This window comes from Rhyacophila brunnea, unplaced genomic scaffold, assembly GCF_057557595.1.
Source record: "Rhyacophila brunnea isolate RB1 unplaced genomic scaffold, BYU_Rbru_1.0 scaffold_8, whole genome shotgun sequence".
Classification (NCBI taxonomy): domain Eukaryota; kingdom Metazoa; phylum Arthropoda; class Insecta; order Trichoptera; family Rhyacophilidae; genus Rhyacophila; species Rhyacophila brunnea.
This window is the reverse complement of record NW_028233350.1, coordinates 42588181-42604484: the sequence shown is the minus strand read 5'-3', so window position 1 is coordinate 42604484 and position 16304 is coordinate 42588181. Positions and strand designations below refer to the sequence as shown.

The following is a 16304-nucleotide window of genomic DNA, read 5'->3' as shown; positions in this document are numbered from 1 at the left end:
TATTTAGGTATTAAATTGATATGTTGACACATTCTCATGAAGCGACCGCACGTTTGCTTAATGGAAAACGATCACTAATACTGAAAAGTTGTAATATTTGTATTCGTTCATTTATTCACCGCCCTTTATAATGTACCGCCTCTAAGCAAGATATGATCTGCCTGCCCCCACGATACGTCACTGGTCGTCTTACATGTGAATGTGTGACGGTTCTGTTCGGCATCCCACGTCTCAAGGATGAAGAATGCCCAACTACCCACGAAGCTCTTCTTCAATGTACTGAAATGGGAAAATGTATTGTATATACATTTAATGTAAGTATACATATATGTGGATACCGTAGTTGAAGGAGTATGCAACTAATAGACGGGAGTAGAGACGTGTCCCAGCCAAGATCTACATAAAGTTATATATTATTCAACGAAAATTTCAGTACCTACACACACGGTCACTCGGCTCTTGCGGTGTTAGATTTTCGCGTTATCTACAGACACAGTCTCTAATTCGACTATTATACTAGTGAACGACATATCGTTTAAATGGTAACCGGACACATGATATAACTATAACAGAACATGAATAAACATAACATGATAAAACTATAACAGAACATGAATAAACATACCATGATAAAACAGAAAATGAATAAAAAGAACAGCCAGATGAAAAATAAAACATTATTTTTTGTCGTATCTATTTTATTAATTAAATACTTATGTTTATAAAAGAAATACATATATATAGTCAATAGAGGTATATAAAAAACTCAGTTTATTTGCTTAATATTGATAATCATGCACAATTCCACAGAATTATTATACTCATTAAGTACCTATTTCGTTTTACCTAGTCACCCAAGCATTTGGAACATATTAGATTGATTAAAGCCAGATAAGCTTGCCGGAAACACCGAGTTGAGTCCTGTTTAATTGAGGCTTTCCAGCGATAAAGAATGCAGAAATTATATAATTTAATTTTTTACGGCGTATTGAAAACCTGTGTTATTAAAAATCTATACAACATAATATGTAGATACGACAATTTGAATATTTTTTTTTTTTTTTTTTGTGATTTTACCGAGGCTTTGACTGCGACTCGCTGTCATATCGCCTCTTCTCTTCTAGAAGGGGATCCTTCGATCAGGTCCTCACTCCTATTCTGTTAAATGGCTTTATAATTATTTTGTCTAGCTCTTCCGTCTTTCTTTCTTTCTTCTTTAGACGCCAGTGTTTTATGCACCAGAATCGCTCTCCTCCGTATCCATCCCTTCTGTATTTTCGATACATCGTGTAATCATTGAATTTCAGATAGTCTAATTCAGACCTCAGCCAAGTCTCTGAGATTAATGCTATTGAAATTTTTTGTCTTATTAAGTAGAGTTCTATATCATCCTTTTTTTGCTTCATACTTCTGGCATTCCATTGTAAAATCCTAATTTGTTTTTTATTATCCATTTTGCTCCAGAACCTCCCCTAGAATTTCCTTTAAGTGTCCTTCTTTGAATTGTTTGCATACCCAGTCCACTGCTTTAATTATTAGTTGTTTAATGATCTGCTGCCAGTCTCCCCCTTTCAGCAAGACTTTCATAATTTCTCCCATCGCGTTAACCTCTGTCTTCCCCTTTGAATTTTTCTTATTTTTTGTAGGCTTTACGCTACTACCTGTAGATATTATTGTTGAGCCTGAAGCTTCTACCACCGCTTCTTCTTTCTTTTTGTTTTCCTTAGTTTTTTGAATTGTTTCGCTTTCATCTCTTCCTACGATTTTTTTTTGTTTTAATATGTCAGCATAGCTATTATTTAACATATTTTTTTTTGCTTCCTTGAAAGGTATGTTCATTTTTTTCATTGCTTCTTTGCAATTCTTTTCCTCTTGCCACTTTGGGCATTTTTGGCTGTTTGCCACGTGGTTACCTTTGCAATTGATGCACGTAATTTCCTCATTTTTTTCGCAGGTTTTGTGGTTTTCACCACACTTAGGGCACGTTTCTACTGTACGTCCGCAATTGTTCGCGATATGCCCATATCGCCAGCATTTGTAGCATTGCATAACCCTGAATACATACGGTTCTACAGCAAAAGAGACTCCATATATGTAAATTGTTCTCGGCAATATTTTCTCCCCAAATTTAATACTGACTGACGAGGTCTTTGTCAGCTCTCCTGTATCACCTTTTCTTGTCAACCTCTTAAGGTTGATTACTTTTGCATCACTTTTGATTTCCATTTGCAGTTCTTGGAGGTCCATATCAATATCGACTTTTCTTATTACTCCATAAGAGCAGGAGTCATTCTCTTTAGTCACAAAACCGAGATCTTTGAGTTCTCCAGCTTGTTTCACTTTATCTGCTTCTTTTTCGTCTTCTACTTGGATGTACGTCTTTAAATTTTTATTGTAAATTTTCTGTACTTTTACTCCTGCCTTATGCAGCATCTGCGCTATTTTCAATTTTAATGGAATTTTACTTCCCGTCGCTATCATGACGATGTTTTGGTTTCCCTTTGGAGTGACCCCAGAGTCTCTTCTGGGTTTTTTTCCAGAGGTCACCGTCTGCCATTCTTCTTCTTTTTCTCCAACCACTTCCTCTTCATCATCGTTTCTTTTCTTCTTCGTTTTTTTGGTTTCATTCACTTCCATCGTGGTGTTTTCCATTTTATTGCTTTTGCCGTTCACGCGGTCTTGGAATTCGCGCAACAGTGTGAACAAAAAACAGTGTGGACAACCCCTCGCTTCACAGCGTTTGACGCACTCCCCGCACAAAGTGCACTATCCGTGCAACAATAAATATTTTTCACTTTTTCTCAAGCACTGGCACTGATTGTCAAAATCACATGGGACCACACATGTTGAGTTTATTGTCAAATTCATTTACAAACAATATTATTTTTGTTGTATCCCGTATTTATAACCGTTCGCGAGTAACCAGGCGAATAGCGTCCCGAATACGCAAGCGAAGTTGTACAACCTCACTCCACCGCTGTTGGCTTCCGACTCGAATTTGAATATTAAATGTTATATTTTTCTGAGTAGTCCATAGTTCTATTTATCGCTGTTCTGTTTTGTCACTGTTCTGTTTCTTAATGATCTGTTTTGTCACCGTTCTGTTTCTTCATGGAACCCATTTACGTAATATGTCTATGGGCGAAAAGAAACCTTGAGAACTGATTAAATTATCTCTTCTCTGTCGCCCTTCCATTGTCAGCTAAATACACGCAAAAAGATTGACGATGTTGAAGTACGTGACGTTTTGTCATTTTAACTAACCAAACTTAACATGGCCTATTAGCTAGGTACCATAATTAAAATTGTGTAATAAGTCCGGACCCGAACCCTCTCCACACCTGTATTGTGTGTTTTGTTTCGGAGGAGGTTTTCCTGGTTCGTTAGGTTAAGAAGAAAAATGAGTGATCTAGCAATCCGATAACGCATGGTTACACAAGTTAAAATATGGAAGAAGTTTAGCGCGGAGGTTACCCAACATTACGGACACTCGTAAAAACGGAACACCGCCTCAGGCGCTGACAGATTGTTGTCATCCACTTGGGAGCGAAGATGATTATTTACATGTAATACCGGACAGTAAATAAACACTGAAGTGATTGATATTTAGACGGGACGCCTCTGGACAGAAAAGAAAAGCAATTAGGCTTTCGAAAAATGTTTTGTTTTCATGATAGGTACTTATTTGGAGTTTTGTAATAATTACACGAATGACAGTTTGAGAAGCAACGATTTTAATGAGGTATTTATTCTATTGTCTTGAATTTTACGGTGTGTATAAATATAAAACTAAGAGATGTCACGGAGGGTTGAGGCAGACCTCAGTATTCGGCAACTGCTCCTGAGACATACTCTGGCCTGATCAGGCACACACACAGAAAATTGATTGCGGGGGGGGGGGGGGGGTATTCCATTTATAAAACATATATACATATAATAATTTAGTTTTGATTTTTTGAAGCGGTATGAGTTAAGCAGGTATCACTGACTTCTCAATTTACACCGCATACTACTTAGGTATAGTTTATCTTCGATTTTCCGGCTACATTCCCCATACCCAGACAATCGACTTAAGTTCAACGGTGACAGTTATTAGGGACATCGGTGTCCGTACTGTATTGTCTTTTGGACATGCCACGTCAGGTTACATGCCTCAGATGGTTTCACTAATTCATGAATTCCACTGACACAGGTCTTGTGCACCGTAGAATGCCAAGAGGAGAGGGGTCAACACGTTGAGAAGAACAAGAAACATTCCATTCATCTAAATAATTTGTATTTTTTTCGTTCCTGGGGGGAGGCAATTGGAAAATTTGGGAGATGTCTTAATGCTTTATTTTGTCAGAATGATGCGGGGAAAATTACGTGTAGTGCATGCGTGCATGTTTGTGTGTGTGTGTGTGTGTAACATAAAATATAACCACATAACAGGTGAGTTAGATAATAAATGCGAATGCCAATTGCCACTGACCAAGATTTTGACGGCAGTTTTGGTTTATGATTGAATGAGGGGCAAACCATTAAACGCAATAAATTCAGAACCCCATAAACGTCCTCAAGTAGTATTACCAACATTGAATGAGTGGAGCGTTAACGTGACAAACTTTAATGCATATTATGATATAATATCATATTGAAAAGAACATAATATTATTATTCTTTCACATACCTGTGCTTAAGGCTATACCTCAGCTGAGGCATGGTCTAAAAAGATCGTGACTAGGCGATGCGCGGATTGCGGGTCGCGGGTGCAAATGACGCGAACCGAACGAAATATAATTTGTCATAAAAAATCAACATGCGTCCTTTTTATGTAATGTTTATTATTATATTCGTAATAATAATAGTATATCCATTGACATGTTTTCTTTTTCAAGTATATGCGGAACGTTTCAATTTTTCAATTTGCGGAAGTCATCTTTACACGATTTAAGAATATATTCATCCGACTCCATCACAAAAGAAATTGACGTGCGAACAGGTGACTATTCCTCTCTGAATGGCAACGCGGCCGAAATTTCGTTCCACATAGTGTTGAAAATTATTTGCCGTTTCACTTATGTACGCTCTTAAGTTTGTTCAATATTTCTCCACACTCGAGAATCATACATTCTCACACCCAGAAGGCAGGTAACGTAATTCCCATTGATGTTGTATTCCGTGGTTGCAGTGTAATATAATTTAGCGAGGAGTGCAAGATTAGTGAATGCGCTCCCTAAAGACATAGATTTTTTCAATGATATACTTTACATTTTTTTTTTGAAACTTTATTTTTCTATATAAAATTGTATGTTTTTTTGTTATTATTATTATTATTTTCTATATTCTTTTCTTCTCTCTTGTGAAGGTAATATTTGTTATAATGTAAATCTCATGTTGTGTACGTCTTGAATTTAGATTTGTTATGTCCACAATGTTTTGTTTTCTTAAATAAATAATGTATCTATATATTTAATGAAAAAATAATCACTGTTCTAATCGATCAGTGACCATAGTAAATCTAGCATGACATTGTATTTCACAAACATTGCAAATAAACTTCATTATAAGAATAGCACGTCCATTATTAGATCGTATAATAAAGGTAAAAAAACGTGGATATCATCATAATTCATAATAATCCATAATCGATCGATATCGATTCGAGTTCGCCACATGGATCCAACCGTTGCCAAACGAAATGTCATAATTACAATCGACACAGCACAAATCGACATACTTTCAGCGCAATGGCGTCCGTTGCCCAACCAGAAACATGAAAATGTACGCAATATCGGAAGAGTCCGACCAGACGCGCAAGTCTGCTGTGTCGCCATCGGAATGAAAACGCGGCAATTGACCTGCCCGCTCGTACACCTTGCGAAAGTTTTTTTTTCTTTCATTCCTATCCTGCCGGGTGAAAATTTCGCTATCTATGTCAGAGAATGCACGGATTTTGCTATATACACCGATACAACTTACTCAGTGTTGTATCTGGTCACCCCGCCATCTTTAGATTAATAAAGCCTGAGCATAACTTTTTGCACAAGTAACGAGTGGTCCACTGCCATACTATCTATTGCTAACGTACTTGCAAGCAGAGTTTAAATTCGATAATGACTGAAGAGTATAAATAAGTTATTAGTTATTGTCGTTTAGAATAGACTGTCACATTGACAAACGTCCTAGTGTATTATGATATTATTATACACAGAAGAAGTTTACGTACTTTGATCGTCACTTCCAATAATTGATAATTAACACATAACCACTAAATCAAATGAACTCCAAGGTCTCCAAGATACGTTAAAGACAACGGGAGGGGCGAAAAGTAGGACCAGTCGTGTAATGTATCGGCTTCCTTCTTCAGTGGGCAATGACCTGGTCTATTCGCAGTGGGAAAGACTCTACTTTGACTTGATGAACAATTTAATTTCAATTAAATGTACCATATTGATTGATTTAAAAAATATATATACCTATATAATAATTATAAAGTCTACGCCACTGTTGTCACGAGAAGAAAAGCAGATATTAACATAATATACCCCCACGCTCTATCGGATTACATGTAAATTGTACGTAAAGCATTTCACCGTGGCACAATTCGCCGTGAGCTTTCTATCGGAAAGAGATGACCGTATACTATAACTATACAGTCTCCAATTTTATTAGGTTGATTATGAACATTTATTCAATTTTCATAGCTGATTTTAGGAAGATTCGTGAATTAAAGAATGAAAACCTAACCTAACCTAACAAATAATCCAAAGTTAAATTAATCAATGACTTTAAAATTGTCAATTCTCCGAATATAGTCCGTAAATAACGTCACACGATATTATGTATGTTTGACTTCTCCATCCCCTATTGTAACGGTTCAATTACATCACATCTTAACCTCCCTTCTGTTCGTAAAAAGAAAATTTAAATGATCGATTTCAGTAGGTAAGTATAATGTTCTCTCGGAATATTTTATGGTTAGAATAAAATGAGTTTATATTTTATTGGTTTTGTGATATCACACCCCCACTCCCCTCTCACATCAGATCCCCTCCCCCTTTAGATCTTGACATCAAATATGGACAACCCCAAAGTCACTTACTTGATCTAAATAGTATACGATCAATTTTAGGGAGCTATACCTATTATATTAACTTTTGATTTATTTTATTATTTGTTTCTTTATTAAACACCACAACAGGCTGTAAAGCCTAATAATAGTGGTAAAACTCCCAGGCTTGAGGAATTTACACATTAAATTATGTAAATATATTTTGACCTCACCGGGATCGAACCCAGAACTCCGGCATGGAAGGCCGCCTTACACAATGCACTACGAGAGCTATTGAGCTTCGTATTTATATTTTTTCAGCTATCCCTTTATTCCCCCGTCTGCATAGTTATAGGTATTCAGAGACCCTTAGCGTCGTTCACTTCTACATCTCTTTTCCAAATTATCATTTTTTTCTTCTGGATATGTGACCAAAGAAATTGCAGAACTCTTTGGATACACAATGTTAAAAAGTCGGTCATTCATTTTCTTTATTCCAGAACGGAAACGGAACTGGGTTCAAATACTCAAAATACACGTTGAATCTATAGACCAGTAGATACTACATTTCTTGCAGTTAGTCGAGAGACGTTCTTTGATGCCAATTATATTATTAGTCTATGGATGCCAAGCTCTTCTAAAACATATGCTCTTGGACCCTTACTTATCCATGGAATGCGGAGCATCCTCCCCTAGTACCACATTTTAAAAAGCATCAATTCGCTTTATATCGGATTTTCTGAATGTCCAGGTTTTAACACCGTATTGTAAGGTTGAAAATATTAACATTTTATCGACTCTATTTTGTGGTTTTTGTGATGCTGCGATTTATCCATGGCTTGGTGAAACGAATAATAGAGTTCTTCAAATATTCGGTCATGCGCTAAGAAAATACCTGAGCAACCTGGTGGGAAGAGTGATCCCTAGTGTATCGAAGGTAGGAGGTTACGATGGCGTGCATCTTCCAGAAGGAACAACACCATCAAGAAAGCTATCGAATCACCAATAGCTGAAGCAATAAGATCAGCGCATGCTTGCTCCAGAAGGAAGGAGATTATTGGCAACGCTTGTAATTGTACTGATAACCCATCCTCAGTAATGATGCAGATGACAATCTTATTGTATAATAAGATTATGAAGAGAGAGAGAGAGAGAGAGATATATCTAGTAAAATTCACACAAATGATCAATTAAAATATGGTAGGTATACATAGGTCCAACCTAAGAACTTATTGAAACCGATGTTTCTTATGGCTGTATGTCATGGTATCTGATCAAAGCTAACGTATATAGACTTTTGAATTTTGAATACCCGACTTCGTGAGTAGACATATTGGTTCATGGTAATTGGTAACGGATATTATCATTATGAGCATTTGCTTCGGATGCCGTCCAAGGGTGCGTCGTTTCGCGCTACGTCATCACTCAGGAAGGATTCTATCGAATCTTACGCACTGTTTTACTGGCACTCTTATTCTATACTGGAGTTTGAATTAGGCATTGAAGTTAATGGTCCCACTAAACCACCCGCCACGCACCACACTAGGTCTCAATAGGGTGTATCACGGAACCCTAAGTTTCGATGTGAAGTATTTTTTTTATGACTGGGAATATTTCAGGAACAGTTACCTAAGATTGAGGTCACCATGCACTCAAATCTACTTTGAATTTACATGGCTTCAAGTTAAGAGTACTCATAGGAGAGATGAGCACGTAGAGACAATATAAAAAAAATAAGTAATAAGAGCTAATACAAAACTGCCAAACATTCTATGTGAAGAGATCTTCTCGTTGGCAGCATGATGCCGGTAAAATTTCTAAATGCAACAAAATTGGCCTTTGTGACGATCAGGTCGTTTGAAATAGGCATTTAATAAAATAAATACTCCATAAAAATATGCATTTAATTAAGTCATTAAACAGATTTATCAAATTTAAATGTTAAATTCGCATCATTTTCCGCTAGTGTAGACGCTCCCTAGCGCCGAGCCGCCGGCGAATTGTGTAATATGACGTAATAGCACGTAATGTAGCGCTCTCTCTTTCTAATTACGGCATAATGCGATGAAACAAAAAGAGATGACCTACTTTCTTAGACCGGTTCTGGCGAGGAAGTAAAAGTACCACTCGAGTGTGTATGGAAAACGTACCGAGGCAAGTAAACCGACTTGTTTGTATGGGAAACGTGTATAAATACTTTATTGTGATGCAATAATGTGCGTGAATGCAATATTGGGTTATTTTTTATACTGCATTTTATTTATTGAAACATTGTTGTGATTATTGGCTTTGGTAGCGAGTGAACTATCTGAGATTATCGTGTTAAAACTTCGGAAAAGTATTTTTTATATTAGATATCATTTAGTACATACTTACATAAATTATATATATATATATAGATCAGTGGCTCTCAACCGGCTTCCGCGGAACTCTGGGTCCGTGAGCAGTGCCAGGGTTTCCATGGGAATTCACATAAGTAACCTTTTTGCTAATAGAAGAATATAGGTACTAAATACCTACATAGTGAGCAGTAGTGAAGGGCAAAGGTAGGCTGTTAAGATCTGACATATTTTTTTTTTTCGACCATGTTCGATCCTGATAGGATCATATGGGCCTCCACAGAGTGGAGGTTTGTATTGACAGACTTTGGTTTTTTTACGAGAAATGGATGTCAGCAGCCACTTGCTCAACCTATTAGGTCCATACCCTGACAAACACAAATTGAAAAACAATATGTGTACTTGCCAGACCCAGGATTCGAACCTGGGACCCACGGCTTTATAGTCCAACGCTTATGCCGCGCGGCCACCGTGGGCGTTCTGACATAAATAGTGCACACTAAACTTTGTCAGTCATACGTATTTGTTTTAATTGAACAACCCTTCGCCATTGCCAACGAGAGTTTTACTGATAGGGATTCTTACCCGGTCGCACATATAAAATCGGCATTGTTGCAACTCTCTTCCGTGCACACAGACGGGACGATTAACCCGTGCCATTTTTCTGGGTTCACCCCTGCACAACAGGCTACATGTTATTCAGGTCTATGGCCAGCTGCATAACCGTCTTCCAAGAATCTCTATCTCAGACTCTTTCTCTCTAATCGGTCATATTCAACCTCCTCTGGGGGAGGCCCAGGGACCGAGTGTCTACTAGGGCTCCTTCGTAAATTAATGGAGACCTCTATTATATAAATCGCATCTAACAATGCAACTGGCTTATATGAGTTTTCGCGCCATAGAGATATGAAACATATTGGGTTGAAATTGTTCGTAGACCTCAACAGTCGTACTGATGCACCAGATTTGGTTTTATTTAACTGGTCTACTTAAGTATCTTACGGAGAAATTGATCTTAGAACACCTGAATAACCTTCTCTTATTTCTCCGTTATACCGCGTTTTCACGTGGCGATTTTTGTCAGTTAAGTCAATTGATAAGTGCGAACCATTTCAACAATGTTGATCGACTTGTAAGTTGAATTGAAGTAAGAAGAGGTGCTTCTACCTTTTTAGATTCAACAGTGGATCGTCATTCAAGTAAACCATGGCCCCCAGGCCAGGATCTTTGGCAGACCCCTTACCTATCGGATGGTTAAAGGCGGTGTGATGCTCTTCAGGAGCGTTTTCCAAATGGTGTTCCATCTAAAATTAAGGGTTGTCAGTGTATTTTTAGCGATTTTTTGTATTCTTGAATATATCCATTTAAATTATGGAATTTGCAAATACAAACAATTTGTTTTAAAATTGTATCACACAACTATATACATATTTAAAAAAAATAATACTGTTGAAGTAAAATAGCGCCGCAGGCGATTTTCTCACAATTACAGCAAATTAGTGATTTGCGTTTATCTCACTTATAAGGTAGACGCGCCACGCAGCCCCCCCCCCCCTTATCGGCGCCATGAAGTCAACTGATTGCCTAACAAGTTGACGAGAGTAACCAAGGTGTTTCACCTCGACGCCACCTTGATTACGACATTTTCAATTTATTGTTCAATATTCAACAGACAGTAGTTGAATGACAAAAATCGCCAAACGAGAACGTAGCATTAGACTCCAGGTTTTACACGTAAATGTAGCCAGAATTTTATTTTTTTTGACATTAGTTAGGACCTGAATTGACTTCACTGTGAAGAATGCTGCATTTCCACTCTTCAGTCGGCTGGCGAGTTCGAGGTTCATCTCGTTTTTTTAAGAGGTCATGGATCCCAAGTAGTTAAAGAAAAGTGTACGTTCGAATGTCGAGTTACTCACTATTTTTTTCTGCGTTTTATTTTCAGTTTTTCATGACGCCGAAATTCAGTAGTTAGAAAGACATTTGTTCTGGTTGACACCATCATAGATAATGTCCAAGAATCCGTATCGCGTTGCCAAGTTCAATGCTCGTTTAAATGTAAGCACATACTTTTTTCAATAAATTTATGCAAGTAGGTACATGTACGTGTAATGATAATGAATTCTTTAGATGAAATAACCATAATCAGAATAACACTAGAAGTAGAACTGATTTTTATAATCGGTTAAACAAGTTTAGCGTTGCACAAGTTTGACTGATCAATGTTGAACATTTCATATAGGTGTAAAATTAGAAATTAATAATATATCTGTTGAAAAAAAAAATTAATGCAGCGTTCTCACGTGTCAATTTTTGTTGACCAACTTTATAATTAATTTGGCGTCAATTGAATTTGTTAGTTCGTGCATCTCCGTAATTGTTCGTATCTTAAAGACGAACTAAAGAAAATATTCGTGAATAAGACGTATAAAAATGTAGTTTATTAAGTCGGTTTTTAAGAAGAAACCAATTAGGAGCATCAAATACTCTTTCACGAGAGATGGTACTGGAAGATGCTGTAGCAAATATAAATTATTTACGAATTTCAGAAAAATAATTTAAAGAGCTTTTATCCAAATTTCAAAAAAAAATTAAATACCAAACACATGAAGAGTAGTAAATTTATTTGAGAGGGGTGTGCTGTGTGGTATCGTTGGATCCACCAATGACACTCAGTTGAGTTGAAGACGGAGATACAATTACCGCTGTACACTTTGTATCCCGCACATCGTAGACTCCATCAAATTGGGCCATGTCTACAGGATGGACGAGTCACGCATGATAAATAAACTAACATTCAGGAAGACAAAAGGCAATCAAACAGCTGGCCGACCTCGTACAAGTTAAGGGGATTGTGTCGAGTTAGGTTTGAAGACTTTGGGCATCTTTAACAGCTGAAACCCACGATGGCCGAGCGGTTTATACTGTCAAAGGTCCCGATATCGAATCCCACGTGTGATATATTTGACATGCTGTTTTTAATGAGTGTATAATCCTACTATGTGGAGCAAGTGGCTAACATTCATTTATTGTAAAAAAACATCTGTTAATACAACCTTCAGTGGTCTATCTATCTACATTACCATCTTCTTAAGATCGGGCATGGTAAAAAAAAACAAAAACAGGAGAGAAGCTGCTTTGGATAGAACTGGATGGAGGTAGATGCTGGAGGAGGCAAACATCCACGTAGGATTGTAGGACCAAGAAGAAGAAAAAAACTTTTGTTGAGATAAGTAAAAACGATTATATTTTTTATTACCATATGATTACATACTTTATTATAAATTTAGAGCGGAATGCACAATCTAAGATTTCGTTCCTAAGGATAAGTCGCCGAAAAGCATGACTTAACTATAGACAATCCTGAGTATAGAGTTAAGGAATCCTTAGCCATAGACTACTTTTGTTATGAACACGCCCCCTTCTGTATTACCATCTACCAATGACAGCTGCTGTCAAAATAAATTCGCATGTCTATAACACAGTCCATACACTCAAATTCATTTAACAATGTATCTCAATATGGATATTGATAGTGTTAATTCTTTTGGCATGTACTTGTAGAATATTATTTTACTTTTATACGCCAACCCGCAGAAATACAAAATACCAGGTGAAGAATAACGCTTAACGCTAGTGTTACTATATTAAGAAAATATCTTGCGGTGCCTGTGGAATCACGTATAATGACTTATAACGGAAACATAAGAGTATTATAATTTAATATTAATATGTATTTATAGTTATTGCATTTATAAAATGCAGTTGTCATATTTTTGTCATCGTTTAACAATTATAAAATAATTTACCTAATTTACCTAACGAGAATTTTTAAATATGGTATTATTTTCAATATAAATGATCTTAACTGAGGACAATGTTTCTGCATAGTGTTTTCTGCTAAGGAAATTTTAGTTATGACAAATGTTTCTGCATTCCGCTCTTAGATATTATTATAAATTATATTGTATTCAATATTTTATTGGGTAGACACAGAACTTAAATCCTGTATTTCTGTTGATAAAATAATAGTGGTTTGCCAATCACCATCGTTAGAATTTATCGGTGAAGGTGTTCCTGATGGTGGTTGAGCTGGAAAATGAGGAATGAGAATGTTCCAACAGTTTAAGACGATGCTCTGTTAATACAGCGTGTATTTTTTCCTGACACAGAATAACGTCATATTCTGGCATCTTTCTTAATTGACCAACAATAAATTTACCGAAATGATCCAATTCATCGTCAACTGGTACTCGATTGGACAGTTTCTTCAATTTTTTAATTGATTCATTCACAGCTTCGATCCTGCGTTTGCGACTAGGAATTGTGAATTTTTGGGAACTGTGCTTTTGTATTGTAATATTTTTCTTGGTAGATGGTGAATCAGGCGGAGGTGCTATATTATCTTCACTGTGGCTTTGGTAATTTGCATTACTAATCGGCAGTGACAAGATACCAATTTCATCCCCAGGATCTTCTTCATCAACCGCATAATCATCAATCTGCGACACGCTCTGAAACAAAAATATTTTGTACCTTAAATACTGGAAGAATGGAAAGCAATCCAAGAGTTATTTACTGGCAGGGAATTTCTCATACTATTGTGGTGCTCTTCACCATGTCATGATTCAAAATCCACCCATCAAGGGTCATTAAGTGTAATTTTATGTCAATTGCATGTGTTGATACTAATTACGGTTTTCATTATATTGACATAGTCAAAAATGGAAAAGTAATCCGAACCAGGTAATTGAGGTCATAAATCAAAACTACTAGCAATGTTGCAACTCTCTTCCACGCACATGACGTCACGCGTTCCATGCGTCGTTACACAATTTTGCTATTATTACGTGGCAGGTGTCGTGTGACATTTGTTATTATGTGACAGCAGATTTTTATACTGAAAACGTCACACTGACGTTTGTGCGGAAGTACATTAAGTTACCTACATGACGTTCAATGAATGACAACGAAATCACAATGATCAATTCAAGTATTATGTGGTATCACTTGATTTGAATTGTATTACTCACGGCCTGTCAGAGTGAGAGGAAGACATCATATGAATTCTCACACTTTAAATGGAGGCGAGGTTTAGTAGTCACTCACTAGGCTCTTTTCATTGTGAGATATTAATTAATTTAATAAAAAAATACCAAAACTTATAATTTTCACAACGAATGGAAAGTATTTATTGAAAGACAAGTGTTTATGTTTGATTTGTAATGCATCAGTGTCCTCAGCCAAATACAATAGGTAGTTTAACTTGAAGAATCATAATTATTGGAGAGTGTGATACCTAAATCACTGCCAGTTTTGATATTGGACAGTACATCGCAGCCTACTTGAAGTTCGACAGGTCTGAGAATTTATATCAACGCACCCACCGCGAATGATTCGCGAGTAGGTACCACTAATCACGAGAAGTTACACTGATCACACAACAGGGTGACTCGTCTCGCCGAAAAACGTGTCGAATAGGTCGATGTGACGTCATCGTTATTTACCAAAACAACAAAACACACATTGCCAAATGAAGCTCCGCAGATTGATCGAATGCAACTGTTTTGTCTGAAAAAAGATCTGGCTGTTGCAATCGATAAGTTGCATCCTTCTCGGGCTCCGAGGCCCGGGTCGAAGTCACAAACAAACACCTACAATTTGGTCATTCCTATACCGGCTCACCGATCACCGCATTCAAATATCAATACGTTTCGAAGGCTACGCGCGACTGTCACTAGATAGATGTGCGCGGTATTCACAAGCAACATTGGATCTCAGTTCTCGGTAGGTTTGTTCGGCGCACTCGACGCGTTTTGATGTGAGAGCCGGCTAACAAATGATATTATCTATGACTTTTTGAGACGCGCATGCGCACTGGAGAATATGAAATGTCATTGTGTGAATAATTTACCCAATTAAAAAATCGTACGTAGTCGCAGTCTGTTTTTGTTGTCTCCCATTTCGTTGCTATGCAACGCTTCTGATAAACAAATAAATCAATACAAATAAAATGCAGTTTTACTCACCATATTATTAATTGATGTATCGTTTCTTGTAAATGATACCTTCCTTAAAAATACATCGGCTCTTTTAAACCAAACTAATTTCGGTTCATACAAGTCTTCAGCGGCAGCTCCACTATTTTTCGATTTCATTATTGACGATAATTCCCTTTTGTACATGGTTCTGATAGTTTTTATTTTATTTTTAATATCTGCCGGGCTTAATCCTGCAATATTCATTTCCTTTATTATATTGTTTATTGCTGTGTCTCGCGCGTTTCTATTTTTATAAATATCCGTTTGATGATCCCAAAGACAATCATGGCTTTGGTATAAATCCAGAAACTTTAGCATCATTGCGTCCGACCACTTTAATACCTTTTTCAACGAAGACGCCATATTCGATTCAGAAACTTAACACACTCGCACTGCGTGACAGACGACGGCCGACTAATAGCGTGCGAGTTGAAACAAGTCCCGTCGACTCGAATGCTGATTCGCAGTTGAAACGATTTGCCGCGTTCCCGCGTGCCGAATTTCGTTGCGCAGCTGTTGCCTGTTGAAAACGAAATCGATAACAATGTTCCCACATGCCAGTTTCAGTTGAATCGATAATAATTGTAGCCGGTAGTAGTGTAGTTAGTGCCAGAGAGCGCATGCTCGGCAAGCAGTGACCTTTAAACAGTTCTTATCAATATAATGTTATAATATAACGTTATTAGTACCTACACAATAATTTATATTGAATCACCTGCATGTTATATTATGTGGTTATTTTAACATGGGAAGATACCGAGAATTTAAATATGTATATCATGGGCCCCACACCTTGAAGCGGGCCCCCAGGCCAGGATCTTGGGCGGGCCCTTAGTGATCTATGGTTAAAGGCAGTCTGACGCTCTACGGTGTTGTTTTTCAAATGGTGTT

At 37.1% G+C, this 16304-nt stretch overlaps 2 protein-coding genes across 2 annotated transcripts in view; both read right to left on the bottom strand.

Moving 5' to 3' along the window:
* Positions 1-1073: 1073 nt before the first annotated feature.
* Positions 1074-16304, bottom strand: part of LOC147064259 (uncharacterized) — a 53584-nt gene continuing 38353 nt past the window's right edge. The window contains exon 2 of the mRNA XM_085958918.1: positions 1074-2991. Coding sequence (XP_085815044.1) covers positions 1447-2652 — 1206 coding nt within the window. The 5' untranslated portion in view covers positions 2653-2991 and the 3' untranslated portion in view covers positions 1074-1446. The remainder of the gene's footprint in view (positions 2992-16304) is intronic.
* LOC147064260 (uncharacterized) lies at positions 13327-15805 on the bottom strand. The gene is made up of 2 exons (XM_085958681.1): positions 15441-15805; positions 13327-13886 (listed from the first exon to the last, which is right to left on the bottom strand). The coding sequence occupies exons 1-2, from the start codon at positions 15774-15776 to the stop codon at positions 13425-13427; spliced, it is 798 nt and encodes a 265-aa protein (XP_085814807.1). The 5' UTR covers positions 15777-15805; the 3' UTR covers positions 13327-13424.